Consider the following 15,151-nt stretch of genomic DNA (forward strand, 5'->3'; position numbering starts at 1 on the left):
GACAGCGGATTTCGCTTCAAAATCCGCCCTTTGCAATGGTGGTCTATGAAGACCGCCGGGCTTTTTTTTTCCGCTAGCGGCGGGCTGCCGCTAGCGGAGAAAAGAAGCAACCTGCCCTATCTTCAGGCGGAAGCCGCGCGGGATCAGCCACGCGGCTTCCGCCCCCGGCAGCTCCCTCCTATGTCGGCTCATTCATTTGAGCCGACAGCGGAGGGGAAAGCCGCGACCGCGATGGTCGCGGCAGGCGGGTTTTGACAAGAGAGAGACGCGGCTCGCCGCGGCTCTCTCAGTGTCAAAACCCGCCCGGGCAGTTCACGTGTGAACTGACCCTTAGAAAGCGTGATTTCTTGTTTACAGATGGAGGGTGGGGGCAAATGGTCCTCAGCCAATCAAAAATGCAATAAAACCAATAAGACTATAATAAGCTGTCAGATGCAGACTGAAGCCACTTACACAGCTATGGGTGAACAGCAGCCTTACATGATAGGATTGTCTCAGAATACCACAAAGCACCAACAACCCAAGAGCTAGGAGAACTTCATTTTATGTAAACCTACTTACACCTTTTTGTTGCATTTTTGGTTTTTACTTCTTGCTTTCCAGTAGCTGTATGGTTTGAAGGGGGGAAGGGGGTTGGGTGAAATAAAATAGTATATGGTAATGCTACAATGTAATATTCCTTTCAATGCATTTGGTACACTGACTAAAATGCCAATAAGGTACCTGTAATTTGGATTTTCCAGATCCATAGAGAGCGTATTTACCCCCAGGGACAGGTAACCTACAGAATAAAAAAGGTGAAGCCTCGCCTTCCCCCAGCACATATCATAGAATAGAGAGAGACCCTAGATCAAAATAAGTTACATGCAAGTCATTTTCTTCACCTAAATATTTAGGGAGGGACCACTGAAACTGAGGGATTTTCATGGAGGTAGAAGTGGATGAATCTCCCTAGTGGTATACAGAAGTATTTTAGGGAAGAGCCCCTCCATTCATACAGAAAGTGGATTTAAGCAGCACTATACATGAATCTCTCAATAACTTTATGGAGATTTAGTAAGTAACATTTTACAGTCACAGCAAAGTGGATGGATTCCCGTCCCCACTTTGCGGAACAATACGCACAGCAGATAAGCTGCGGTTTCCAAAACCATTGCAGTTTTGGAAATCTCAGCATGTCTATTATACCTATGGAAATACCGGCAGTTTGCCTATAGATATAATGAAAGCAGAAAGTCTGTGAAAAGTGCTGCAGGAAAAAACGCAATGCATGGCCACTGTGGTTTTTCCTGTAGTGCTTTTTGCTGTTGGATGCTACATGGAGTGTTAGCCTTAGGGTGCATTCACACGATGTAATGTGCCGCATGATATGGCACGTATACAGCGTGTGAGTTTGCGCGCCGTAAACGCTCCCATTGATTTCAATGGGAGTTAGGATCGTATACGCCGCGTTATTTTGCGGCCGCAAAATCATGGCCACTAAATAACGCGGAGTATACGATCCTAACTCCCATTGAAATCAATGGGAGCGTTTACGGCACGCAAACTCTCACACGCCGTATACGTGCCATATCACGCAGCACGTTACTCTAAGAGTGCGTTCACACAATGTGTTATTCTCTGCCTTTCGGCAATGACCAAAACCCACCTGGTCCTTTTGAAAGATTTGGGGCAACAAGAAGCTGAATTGGTCAGCCAGGATCTCGGTAAATATTTTAATATCAGAGTTTAACAGGGCGGCAATTAGAGCATTCCTTGGGGTCCTGTCCCGGTTTCAGAAAAACAGAATCCAAGCATAGATTGCTGGATCTCTGTGGTGGAGTTATTAACCTCTTCCCGACCATAATAGGATGGCAAATGTCGGATTATTTAAAAATGCTGGGCGCAGAAAGTACCGCTTATGTGCTCCCTTACAGCACATGACAATTATTCGGATCGTGCCGACTCTTTGGCGCTGTACAGAAGCTGTTCCAGAATGAAGGCCTCATGACCTCTATATCGGGCAACCCAGACTTTCCTGCTGCATTTTGCTCTGCCTTTCTCTCGCAAACCATAGACCAACCACCCCTTACATTCCATCAAGTTACTTCTGCCTCTTTCCTGCTCCCCCACTCCACACGCAGACCCTGACTCCACTACCTCCCACTGGCAATATGCCCAGCTTTCCCACTTTTATGCCACTCGCAGGAAATCACATTCTTCACAAAGTGCTGCTTCCTTTTGAACGTGGGTGCCTCTTACCTAATACTCTGATCCACACTGTCTCGCTTACATATAGCATGCTGATGGAGGACTCCTCTCCCATTGGGCCACAGGAAAATGGCCGACGGACATGCGTACGCTTTTTGAAAAAGAGAAGAGGATCGCAAGAGAAGATGCGGAGAAGAAGACAAAGGCCATCACTGGAGAGTTTTCAAGCAGAGAAAACTCATTTGCATCAGTAAGAAAAGATATTTCTAAGGAACAGTGGCGCGGATCAGAATAATAAAAGGTAAGAGAAGAAAAGCCTTTCTTAAGGCTATTCCTATGTCTATTTAGTTTTAAAAGATTATTCTAGTGATAGAAAGCCTTTAAAAGGGATTCTACCATTAAAACCCTTTTTTTGTAGATAAGATGTCAGAATAGCCTTTAGAAAGGCTATTTGTCTCTTACCTTTAGATGAGATCTCTGCCGCGCCGTTCCTTAGAAATACCGGTTTTCACCGGTATGCAAATTAGTTCTCTCACAGCGATGGGGGCGTCCCCACTGCTGCTCGAGAACAGGATCCTGCGACACCTCTATCTTCTGCTGGATCTTCCCCTTCTTTCTTCGGCATCATCTCTGACACCTGCGCAGTTGGCTCTGCCAGTGAGACACTAGTAGAGACGACTGCGCATGCGCACAATTGCGGGGTCGGAACTATGGCCGCGCAGTCGGCTCTACTAGTGTCTCACTGGCAGAGCCAACTGCGCAGGCGTCGGAGGTGACGCCGAAGAAAGAAGGGGAGGATCCAACAGAAGATAGAGGCGTCGCAGGATCGTGTTCTCGAGCAGCAGTGGGGACGCCCCCATTTCATTTCCAGCGCTGGGGCCCACCCCCATCACTGCGAGAAAACTAATTTGCATACCGGTAAAAACCGGTATTTCTAAGGAACGGCGCGGCGGAGATCACATCTAAAGGTAAGAGATGAATAGCCTTTCTAAAGGCTATTCCGACGTGTGAATCCTTTTAAGGAGTTAAATAAAAACTATATAAAGTGGATACCCCCAAATTGTACCAAAACATAGAATACAGGTGACATGTCATTTGAGCTGCACAATGAACTCCGTAAAAACTAAGCCCGTAAGAAAGTCACTCACATGCACTATTTCTCCAATTACACTCCATTCTGAATTTTTTTTCCAGCTTCCCAGTAAATTATACAGAATGATAAATGGTACCATTTTGAATAACAAATTTATCCCGCAAACATTAAGCCCTCATACAGCTCTAAGTAGAAAAATAAAGTTCTGGAGATTGGGAATGTGGGGAGTCAAAGTGTCTCCAGCAGGATGGGGTTAAATATAACCACATGCAGAAAAAATATCTGCGAGTATTTTGTAATAAAAGTATGTCAGCATATCTAGGCCAGCTGAATTACCCTCAGGAAGATAACCAACCACCTCACTCCTCCATTGTGACCTCCTGATTAAAATGATAAGGCGTGCTGCAGCAGGTTAGGAAGCACACAGGAGCTAACAATCATCTACATCTCTTTACAAAGGGTCTCATGGAAATGTGTGGGAGAGAGATAGTAGTAGTAGGTTTCATAAAGCTATACTTTTTGGACCGTATTGAGGAATCCTTAAAGGGATTCTACCACTAAAAAATTTTTTTTCTAGTTACCACGTCGGAACAGCCTTTAAAAAGGCTATTCGTCTCTTACCTGTGGAAGTGCTCTCCGCCGCGCCGTTCGTTCAAAATACCGGTTTGTACCGGTATGCTAATTAGTTCTCTCGCAGCGATGGGGGCGTCCCCATCGCAGGAGCAGCGATGGGGGCGTCCCCATTGCAGCTCGAAAACCGACCGCAGCGCCGCCTCTCTGGTCTTCTGTATCCTCCCCTTGCCTCTTCAGCGTCTGTCGGACGCCTGCGCAGTATGCTCTCTGTTCGGCGAAGATTGCCGAACGTACTGCGCATGCGCGAAAGTGCGGTGCCCGCACTATGGCTGGGACCGCAATTTTGCGCATGCGCAGTACGTTCGGCAATCTTCGTCGAACAGAGCGTACTGCGCAGGCGTCCGACAGTACGCTGAAGAAGCAAGGGGAGGACACCGAAGACCAGAGAGGCGGCGCTGCGGTCGGTTTTCGAGCTGCAATGGGGACGCCCCCATCGCTGCTCCTGCGATGGGGACGCCCCCATCTCTGCGAGAGAACTAATTAGCATACCGGTACAAACCGGTATTTTGAACGAACGGCGCGGCGGAGAGCACTTCCACAGGTAAGAGACAAATAGCCTTTTTAAAGGCTATTCCGACGTGGTAACTAGAAAAAAAAGTGTTTTAGTGGTAGAATCCCTTTAATTGTCTGATGGTTAAAGGGGTTGGCCACTTTCAGACCAATATTGACAAATGTACAATAAAAAGATATACAATTTTCCAATATATTTTCTGTATCAATTCCTCACGGTTTTCTAGATTTTGGCTTGCTGTCATTCAGTTAGGGCTCTTTCACATCTGCGCCCGGCACTCAGTTATGAAGGTTTCTGTTTCCTGCATAAAACAGAGCAGGATACGGAAACCTGCAGGACTCTCACCCATTCATTTGAATGGGTGAGAAAGATGTCCAGCCGTGAGCGGCGGTGAGCGTTTTATGCTCTCCGCCGCGAAACCGGGTTTTTTAATCCGGACACAGAGTCGGACATGCAGTACTCGGTGTCCAGATTAAAAAACCGGTTTCGCGGCGGAGAGCATAAAACGCTCACTGCCAGACCCGGTCTGTGCTTTCCGTCTTCTTGCATGTAGAAGACGAAAAGCACAGAATGGAGTGCTGAACGCAGGTGTGAGCCTAGCGTTACTTGTAGAGGATAAAAGTCTGACCATGGTCATGTGATTTACAGTCCATGGTCATGTGATGAGTACACTCTCAGAGCCATATGAGGTCTTAAATGTTTGCGGGACAAATTTTTCTTCCTGATGCGACCATAAATTATTCTGTACAACTTACTGGGACGCTTGGAAAAAAAAAAAAAAAAAAAAATTTCTTTTTCTAAAAGTCACCATATTCAGACACCCCTAACTTTTTTATATTTCTCTGTACAGGGATGAAAAAGAGGCTTTTTTTGTGGGGCCAGGTGTGCTTTTTAGTTATCCCATTTTGGGGAATGTCTATTGCTGTGATCCCTTTTCAGTCAAATTTTTACCAGAGGCAAAACAGTGGAAAAAATGGCTACGGCGTTTACCATATGGGAATAATATTTTTATAGATTTGTATAGCAGGTGTTTTTGGACACAGGGATGCCTAATGTATAAGTGTTTCACTGTATTTAGGTACTTATACTTGTGGTCTAGGGAAAGGGGGGGGGGGAATAATTTGAACTTTTAATTTTTTTACATTTATTATACCCCCTTGGGGTCTTCTTTACTTTAAAAAAAAAACAAAAAAACAGCATTTCTATTGCAGGCTACATAGCGCAGCCTGCAATAGAAACATACTAAAGACAAGGCCAGCGATCCCCCGGAAAATGGCAGCACCCGTACGGCGCCAGTAAAATGGTGCCTTAGTCAGTTTTCAGGCGCCAGAGGGATTAATGCCCACGATCAGTGCAGGCACTGATCACGGGCATTAGCAGCATGTATACACCTGCAGACACCCAACAACTTCTCGGCTCCCGAGCGGCAGCAATATTTAAACACCCGACATACTATTACGGCGGATGTCGGGAAGGGGTTAACAGTAAAATAGTTATTCAAAACAGTAAGTAATTTATCCCTGGCTATACGGTTCGACAGCAAGGATACGTTACGGTATGTTCATACAGTTTTTTTGCCAGCTGATTTGGAGACAGTCTCCAACAAAAAAAAAACATGGGGCGACATGACCCACCTTCAGGTGGATTGTGCCCTTGATAAACCCACTAAAATCAATGGGAGAAGGAAAAACCGCAAGTGTATTTTTTAGGCCATTTGACCTTTGGCACAGCCTAATAGGATTATACTGGGGCATGTAAAGGCATCAGACCCTTTCAATTTAATTTACATGGTTGCCAATGCCTCCAGAACCGTACAGATGCTGCAGTTGCTATAGACCACAGCATCTAAGGGGTTAAACGCACAGGATCAGCAGCAGTTTGCTTATCGGTGGTGTTAAGTGCAGGTACCTAGCTGTGAATACAAACCTGGGCATACACACCTGACCATGTGGGAGACCCTGCATTATCCCATAGCAAGGGGATGAGAAAGTGAATGTGATTTTCGTAGAAAGTCTACATGTCAGACACTAATGAGTAAAGAATGCATGACAACAGTGTGGCTAAAAAGTCATTCGTTTACACAGAACACCATCAATGTCAAGTGTGTAATTGTGTAGGCTTAGGGAAAAGGATGTAAAAGCACAGTGTGCACAGTACCGTAATCAGCTCTTTTTTTACTGGGTGTAGTGAGCGGCATTATATTGTACCTAGAACAAGAAAGAATACTCATGGCGAATGTTTTATTCACAAATCCACTTTTAATAGATGCAAAAAGCAGGGCTGTGGAGTTTGGAGGCAAACTTAGGTTTGGCACAACTCAACTCAAGCAGACCTATTTTAGTGGGGCTTATTTTGAACCATGGATGTCCATTAAAATCTGTGGGTCTGGAACAATCATGGACAACACATGCCCCAAAAAGAAGTAGGATTGTATACTGTCACTGTGTCACATTTCTGCTGTAAAAGGCATTAGGTGTACAACATGCTGGAACTTTTGTCCCTACCCCACAAAAATTTTAAAAATATATATATGGCTATATGCGTGCCTTCTGTACACATGAACCAGAGTGGATATACACTCACCGGCCACTTTATTAGGTACACCTGTCCAACTGCTCATTAACACTTAATTTCTAATCAGCCAATCACATGGCGGCAACTCAGTGCATTTAGGCATGTAGACATGGTCAAGACAATCTCCTGCAGTTCAAACCGAGCATCAGTATGGGGAAGAAAGGTGATTTGAGTGCCTTTGAACGTGGCATGGTTGTTGGTGCCAGAAGGGCTGGTCTGAGTATTTCAGAAACTGCTGATCTACTGGGATTTTCACGCACAACCATCTCTAGGGTTTACAGAGAATGGTCCGAAAAAGAAAAAACATCCAGTGAGCGGCAGTTCTGTGGGCGGAAATGCGTTGTTGATGCCAGAGGTCAGAGGAGACTGGCCAGACTGGTTTGAGCTGATAGAAAGGCAACAGTGACTCAAATAGCCACCCGTTACAACCAAGGTAGCCAGAAGAGCATCTCTGAATGCACAGTACGTCGAACTTTGAGGCAGATGGGCTACAGCAGCAGAAGACCACACCGGGTGCCACTCCTTTCAGCTAAGAACAGGAAACTGAGGCTACAATTTGCACAAGCTCATCGAAATTGGACAATTGAAGATTGGAAAAACGTTGCCTGGTCTGATGAGTCTCGATTTCTGCTGCGACATTCGGATGGTAGGGTCAGAATTTGGCGTCAACAACATGAAAGCATGGATCCATCCTGCCTTGTATCAACGGTTCAGGCTGGTGGTGGTGGTGTCATGGTGTGGGGAATATTTTCTTGGCACTCTTTGGGCCCCTTGGTACCAATTGAGCATCGTTGCAACGCCAAAGCCTACCTGAGTATTGTTGCTGACCATGTCCATCCCTTTATGACCACAATGTACCCAACATCTGATGGCTACTTTCAGCAGGATAATGCGCCATGTCATAAAGCTGGAATCATCTCAGACTGGTTTCTTGAACATGACAATGAGTTCACTGTACTCCAATGGCCTCCACAGTCACCAGATCTCAATCCAATAGAGCATCTTTGGGATGTGGTGGAACGGGAGATTCGCATCATGGATGTGCAGCCGACAAATCTGCGGCAACTGTGTGATGCCATCATGTCAATATGGACCAAAATCTCTGAGGAATGCTTCCAGCACCTTGTTGAATCTATGCCACGAAGAATTGAGGCAGTTCTGAAGGCAAAAGGGGGTCCAACCCGTTACTAGCATGGTGTACCTAATAAAGTGGCCGGTGAGTGTATATTCGGAAAGAGGATGCAAAGTGCCCATATAAGTACCAAGCTAGCACAAAGAATGTTTAATTCAATACAACCAGTCTACTGCTCAGGATAAGCTGAAGTCAAACGTACTCTCTAAACCTTGCCAAGCAGTGAAACTCACAGCAATTCCATTCTTGGTAGTACCATGCACAGGTATTACAGTGTGGATTGCATCATTTCAATACTATACAAGTTTCAGCAACTGCTGGCTGAAAGGTAGGAACTTTAAAAAAATATACATACAGACATCAGAACCATTTTCCCCTTTGATAGCCGGGTTTACCATGGAAATGCAGAAGTACTAGTAGCTACAAGGACACCAGTTATGAAGCACTCCCAAATATACAGCCACTATAGGGGTAGTGTAGATATAGTTACATCCAATGTCTGGGCCGCTGCAGCTTTCAATTCTCGGTAAATGAAACCCCATTTCATTTCAACTATATATAATCACTGGTCGTATGGTTTCGCTTTGTGGCTGGGTTTTTTTGTTTGTTTGTTTTTTTAACTGAAGACCTGCACAAAGGTTTTAACTGCAGTAATGCATAGCCCATGTGACTATACATCTCACCTGTGTGCTAATAGTCAGTAAACCAAAGGAGGGACTGGCAAGTCAGCGGTCACCACATGCAGCTGAGGACTCCCAGGACTTGAATATCATTGTGAGCCTGAACAGACAACAGAGCCCCGGGAAAAGGAGAGTACGCTTTGACTGGTTGGTCCAATTCCTTTAAGTGAAAGCCCTGGTTGGTCATTGCCTTTTCAGCATTACAGGCCACAAAATTCTGCAGGTTGTTAAAGAGGTTGGCCACTTTCAGACCAATATTGACAAACAAATGTACAATAAAAATATATGCAATTTTCCTATATACTTTCTGTATCAATTCCTCCCGGTTTTCTAGATCTCTGCTTGCTGTCATTCATTCTGTTACTTCTAGTGGATAAAACGCTGACCATGGTCATGTGATTTACCGTCCATGGTCATGTGATGACCACACAGGTGCCACTCGTTATAGTCACAGCACAGTAATCAGACATCTGCCTGGTAATCAGCTGTGCACCTGTGTGCTCATCACATGACCATGGACCATAAATCACATGACCATGGACCGTATATCACATGACCATGATCAGAGGTTTATCCACTAGAAGTAACAGAATGAATGACAGCAAGCAGAGATCTAGAAAACTGTGAGGAATTGATACAGAAAGTATATTGCAAAATTGTATATCATTTTATTGTACATTTGTTTGTCAATATTGGTCTGAAAGTGGCCAACCCTTTTAATGGCAATCAGAGGCATTATTACTTTGGATGACGTCCCCGTAGTCTGGAAATGTCATTGCCTATGCTGAGCTGAAGCCACTCTTCCTGCACAGAGAGTAGGTGAGCAGTTAGCAGAAAAACCGTCAACACTGCGTTTTTGGGGGGAGTTTTGAAAATTTGTTGTATTCAATAAAACGTGACCTGCAGCACAGTGCCATAGGGTAAAAGTAGCTGACCAGATCCCTTTAAATAATAAAAACAAGACTCCCAGGAGAGACAGTGGGGGGAATCTATTCATTTCCTACTCCGGTCTTAATTCCCCAGATGGTCTCTGGCCTCTTAATAATTCAAAAGCATCCCATGCACCCCAATTCAAACCTATAGCAGTCAGAAACTGGCATACATTTATAACTCAAATCAGCTTTCTCTAGTAAATTTTAGTGGTCAAAGCTTCTACACCCAGGGCCACATTGTTCTCTGCCCTGCTCCACCCACTTTCGGAAAAAGCAGGATAGAAAAGGAACATTGTGGCACATCTTTGGTGCAAGAAAGGACTATGCACCACATTTACGCCAAAAAACCAGAGCAGAATAAGTAAATTTCCCCTCAGCAAGTCCTGCTTACCACACCGACACAGGAATGGCATTTCTTCTCTATATTATGCACACAAGGCTGTCAATCATCCTGTGTGGACAGGATAAGCAGGACTCAGTCTCTCCGAGGAGTCCTCAAGATTTATTGTGCTTTTATAGTCATTTTTCACATGCTCATTATTAACTGTTCTGAATCTGAAAAATTCACTTCAATTTTCCCTGGACATGTCATCAAAAGTGCTCTGCTTTCTTGCAACCCACATGTCTCTTTATGTTCAGACCTTATACATTTTAAAAGGAGTCTGTCTACAGGAAATATGGCATCTTGTCCCTTGTATGGTGGCTTCTACACTTTCTAAAGACTCCTTTCTTATTATGCATTGCAGCATCATTTTTATGAGAATCAGCATTTTATTCTTATGCAAATTAGCTGAAAAGGGATTGAGGGCTTTAATCTCTGCTGTAGATAACCAGCACTGGCAGGGGAACCCTAAAGCCTTTTTCAGATAATTTGCAAAAAAATAAAATGCCAATTTTCATAAAAATGAAGCAGTTCGCCAGAATTAAAAAGACATCTTTGGAAAGTGCAAAAGCCTTACTACAAGGTGGTGACAGGTTGATATTGATTTTTCCTGCTGACAGACTCCCTTTCAGGCTATGGACATCTGTAACATGAAATAAATGATTCTTGCATACGTTAGCGGTTACGGTACCTTGAGTTAATAATTTCACTAAAACAGCCCATACACATTAGATGTAGGTCTGCCAAACCTGCAGATTTCAGCAGGTTCAGTTGACCATTCAACAAGGGTGGTCCAGGACGTTTAACCCCTGATATCCACCTGTTGGATTCCCTCTTTTATTCATATGGAGATAAGCTGTTACCAGATGTGTCAGCAGCATATTCCCCTGTCTTATTCAGTACACATCCAAGTCTCTGCCAAGCATGCATGCATGTAGGAGAAGTCTGGCAAGAAAGCAGTTAGCTGTCATCTGAACTCTGGTTTGGCTATCTTAAGTTTCAGACTGTAATCACCATTTGGTCAGTCATTTTCGGAGTTCTTGATTCTAATTTCAGACTTCCAGTAATACATGCCTGATGTCAAATCTGTAAGCACAGCATGAAGCAGCACTGATTTAAGTAGTACTTTTTCTCTGCTGACAGACACTGATGTTGAGGACTGAGAATCCCACACCCCCAACCTGACAAGAATTCTCTCCTCTCTTTAATCTGATACCTAGGCTGTGCGATTCAATCTTCTCCCCCTGCAGACCACTGAAGTTTCTGTCTCATGTACAGCAAAGCATGTGTGTGTGTGTGTGAGATCTACCCTCTCCCTGAACACTTAGCTGCTTCTCTTTACTGTATACATCCTCCTCCCACCTCTAACACAAGGACAGTTGGCAAAGCTAGGAGCAGTGTGCTCTGCCATCTAATCGAAAGAAGAGCATTCAGGAAGTTCTTAAGGGGGGAAAAAAAAAAGTTGCCAGTTTTGGGGGTTTTTTTTTTTTTTTTGGGGGGGGGGGGGGGGTGGCACATAAGAGCCAGGTATACACTAACACTGAGTCTGATCATATTCGTTTTGTGAACGGCCCCTAAGGGGCAGAAAGGAATAACTTGGGGACAGACACCTCTTGGTTTGTCTCCCTAGGGAACAAAGAACCAGGCAACACTGACATCCAAGTGACTGGCCACTCTGGTTACTAGTGAAGGCTGGGTTCATATCTGCATTGGAGTCTTGCACCTAATCAGTTTTTGAGATCTGTCAAAAGATCATAAAAACTAAATAGAATGGATCACATAAAAAACAAACAACAACATTGATTTCAATGGGTTTTTAAAGCCACCTGTTGGTGTCCATTTGGAGTATTTCCACCATTTAGCTACCCTTTCAGATGGAGACAAAAGTCGGGCTTACAGCACTTTTGCTTTGTCCAAAAATACATAAGTTTACATGATGGACAGTAATTTTTTTTTCCTTTATTAAATATAAACACTGAGTTGTATGGAAGGCAGTCACAAATGGATTGCCAACAAATGGTAATCGGTGTTCGTTTTCCATATTCATCCTTCTCTGTGCATGGTCAGAATGAAGACAAGTGAGGTTAAAAAGGATCTGCCATAAACAGACAAATGTACGCTTTTTTGACGGACACCAGTAGATGCTTCCATCAAAACCAACGGATTTTACGCATCTTATTTGACGAATTCAGAACGAGCGGACATCCAAGCACAGATGTGAACCAAGCCTTACGCTAGGTTCACACTAGTGTAATTTGAGTCCGCATGGGTAACCGAAAGACGGAGACCCTGTCTGCTTAAAAAGCGGTTATCTACAGAAACCCACACACCTCATAAGCTATAATGGGTTCCACCAGTTTTATACTGATACTGGCAGAGGGAAGTGCCCTCCTCACAGGACTTTTCTCGGACAATATTCAGCAGAATCTGCAATGGAGTCTCCAACGCAGATGAGAATCTAACCTAGTAGCACAAGACAATACAGTAATACAATGACTAGAGAACCAGATGGGCAGAATCCACAGGGCTGGCGGTGTCTAAAAGCATGATGCAGCCACTGGCACTACAGCAATATGGGAAGCTTCATTGTTTCCTAAAAGATGCCAAGGGGCACTTGAATTCCATTGACGGGATTGGTGTAAATGACAGATGGTTCCTATGGCACGGTGACAGAAATTCTCCCACTATAACCTGAGTCTCTACATACATGTCAGTCTTCCCTGTGTCATCCAGCACACATATGCCACCTTCTCCCGGCCCCACACCTTCCTCCCTAGTACCTAGCAGCAGCAGCTTGAGCTCTCGCCGAGACTCCTTCTTGTCCCGCTTGATTTTCTTCTCGATCTCAGCGTTGATCCTCTTGGATTCCTTTACCTCTTCGCTCAGACAGCAGGCCATCATGGAGTCCAGAGTCATCCCTTCCCCCGGCACCACGGCCCGCACCGGGGGCCTCTCCCTCCCGGGGGACACTTACTCACCGCCCCGGTCTCCGAGCCTCCTCACAACAAGGCGCCAGACATCCAGCCTCAGATACAGGAGGAGGGAGGGGGGCGGACACCAAGCACTTCCCCTCCCTGCCTGGCCGTGACCGGGGTTTCCGCTTTCTGAGGCCCCGGAGAAGCCACAACCTAACCCTCTGTCTGAAAACACTCCGTGAAAGGCAGCCCAGCCGACCAATCAGCGCTCCCACTGTCACACGTCCCCGGCTGGGAGGGACGTGATGCACGTCAGGGTTGGTTGATCTCTTCCCGTAGCTGCTAGGGCGTGGGCGCGGGGAATTGTGGGTAGCGTAAGAAAGGCGCTGGATTTATTGGGTTTCCATGGAAATCATGGCCTAGCATAGCTTCTGTGGTAACACGTCCTCACCTAGCCGCCTCGTAGGCGTTAGCTCCTTGTGTCTTCATGTCTCCAATAGCATGTCAATGTAGTGATATAGAAGAATACATTCAAGAGTAAACCCTGTCCAAAGCCACCTGGACCGCACATTGCTAATCCCATATCTGATACTGACGTGAGCAGTGGTTACATATAGTATGCCTATGTGCATATAACCCCACCCCTGAATAATCTGGTCATGCCCTCCACATGATATATAATGGTTCAAAATCACCAACAGCTAATGGTCTTCTTGAAACGATAGTATGGAAAACTGAAAATTGTCTGCAGAAAATGTGGTCTGGGTAAGGGAGTGGTCAGTGGTGTAACTAAGCTCTTGTGGCCTCCAGTGCAAACTTTTCTCCGGGACCCCTCCTTAGAGCGGATTCTTGACAGTGACAGTTAATGCTGCAGTGATATCTCAGATACTTGAAAGGGATACAGCTGTAGTATCCACAACTGCAGTTATCAAGAATACGGTGAGTGAGCAGTGCCCAGAATATAAACAATACTGGGACAGTATAATATGCTCTGCAGTGGCCTCCACACTGTATTATATACTCTGCAGTGGACCCATATAGTATTATATAAATCACAGTGGCCCCACACAGTATTTCTCTGCAGTGGCCCTGACACAGTATTATATGATCCACATTGGCCCCAACAAAGTATTATGGCCCCCATACAGTATTATATGCTGCACAGTGGCCCCCCACACAGTATTATATGCCCCATAGTGGCCCCGAAATACAGTGTTATGTGATCCACAGTGGCCACCACACAGTATTATATACTCCACAGTGGACCCATATAGTATTATATAAATCACAGTGGCCCCACACAGTATATTCTCTGCAGTGGCCTTGACACAGTATTATATGATCCACATTGGCCCCAACAAAGTATTATGGCCCCCATACAGTATTATATGCTGCACAGTGGCCCCCACACAGTATTATATGCCCCGTAGTGGCCCCGAAATACAGTATTATGTGATCCACAGTGGCCACCACACAGTATTATATGCTCCCAGGAGCCCCCCACCTCAGATCTGATGCTATTATTATACTCTGGGGTCTATCTGCCAGGAATATTATCTGTCTGCAGCAATAATCACAGAGCCTGGGAAGTCTACCAGTCTGGTACTAATATTATCAGGAAATAGAAACAAACATTTCACAGAGTATCTCGCTTTACATAAAAGCTAAAATGTTTGGGCACCCCTATTAAAAAGTTTGGGCACCCCTATTAATCAAGAATCAGTGACGAAGTTGAAGTTACGCCGGGGATGGATATTTCAGCAAGACAATGATCCAAAACACTGCTCCAAATCAACTCAGGCATTCATGCAGAGGAACAATTACAATGTTCTGGAATGGCCATCCCAGTCCCCAGACCTGAATATCATTGAACATCTGTGGGATGATTTGAAGCGGGCTGTCCATGCTCGGCAACCATCTAACTTAACTGAACTTGAATTGTTTGTCCAAAATACCTTTATCCAGGATCCAGGAACTAATTAAAAGCTACAGGAAGCGACTAGAGGCTGTTATCTTTGCAAAAGGAGGATCTACTAAATATTAATGTCACTTTTCTGTTGAGGTGCCCATACTTTTGCACCGGTCAAATTTTGGTTTAATGCATATTGC

At 44.9% G+C, this 15,151-nt stretch overlaps 1 protein-coding gene across 1 annotated transcript in view; it reads right to left on the bottom strand.

The window, feature by feature from the left end:
- Positions 1-13,275, bottom strand: part of GNA11 (G protein subunit alpha 11) — a 32,178-nt gene extending 18,903 nt beyond the window's left edge. Inside the window, exon 1 of the mRNA XM_075281641.1 lies at positions 12,908-13,275. Within this exon, the coding sequence (XP_075137742.1) occupies positions 12,908-13,043 (136 nt within the window). The 5' untranslated portion in view covers positions 13,044-13,275. The remainder of the gene's footprint in view (positions 1-12,907) is intronic.
- Between the last annotated feature and the right edge of the window lie 1,876 nt (positions 13,276-15,151).

This window comes from Leptodactylus fuscus, chromosome 1 (genome assembly GCF_031893055.1).
Source record: "Leptodactylus fuscus isolate aLepFus1 chromosome 1, aLepFus1.hap2, whole genome shotgun sequence".
NCBI classification, from domain to species: Eukaryota; Metazoa; Chordata; class Amphibia; order Anura; family Leptodactylidae; genus Leptodactylus; species Leptodactylus fuscus.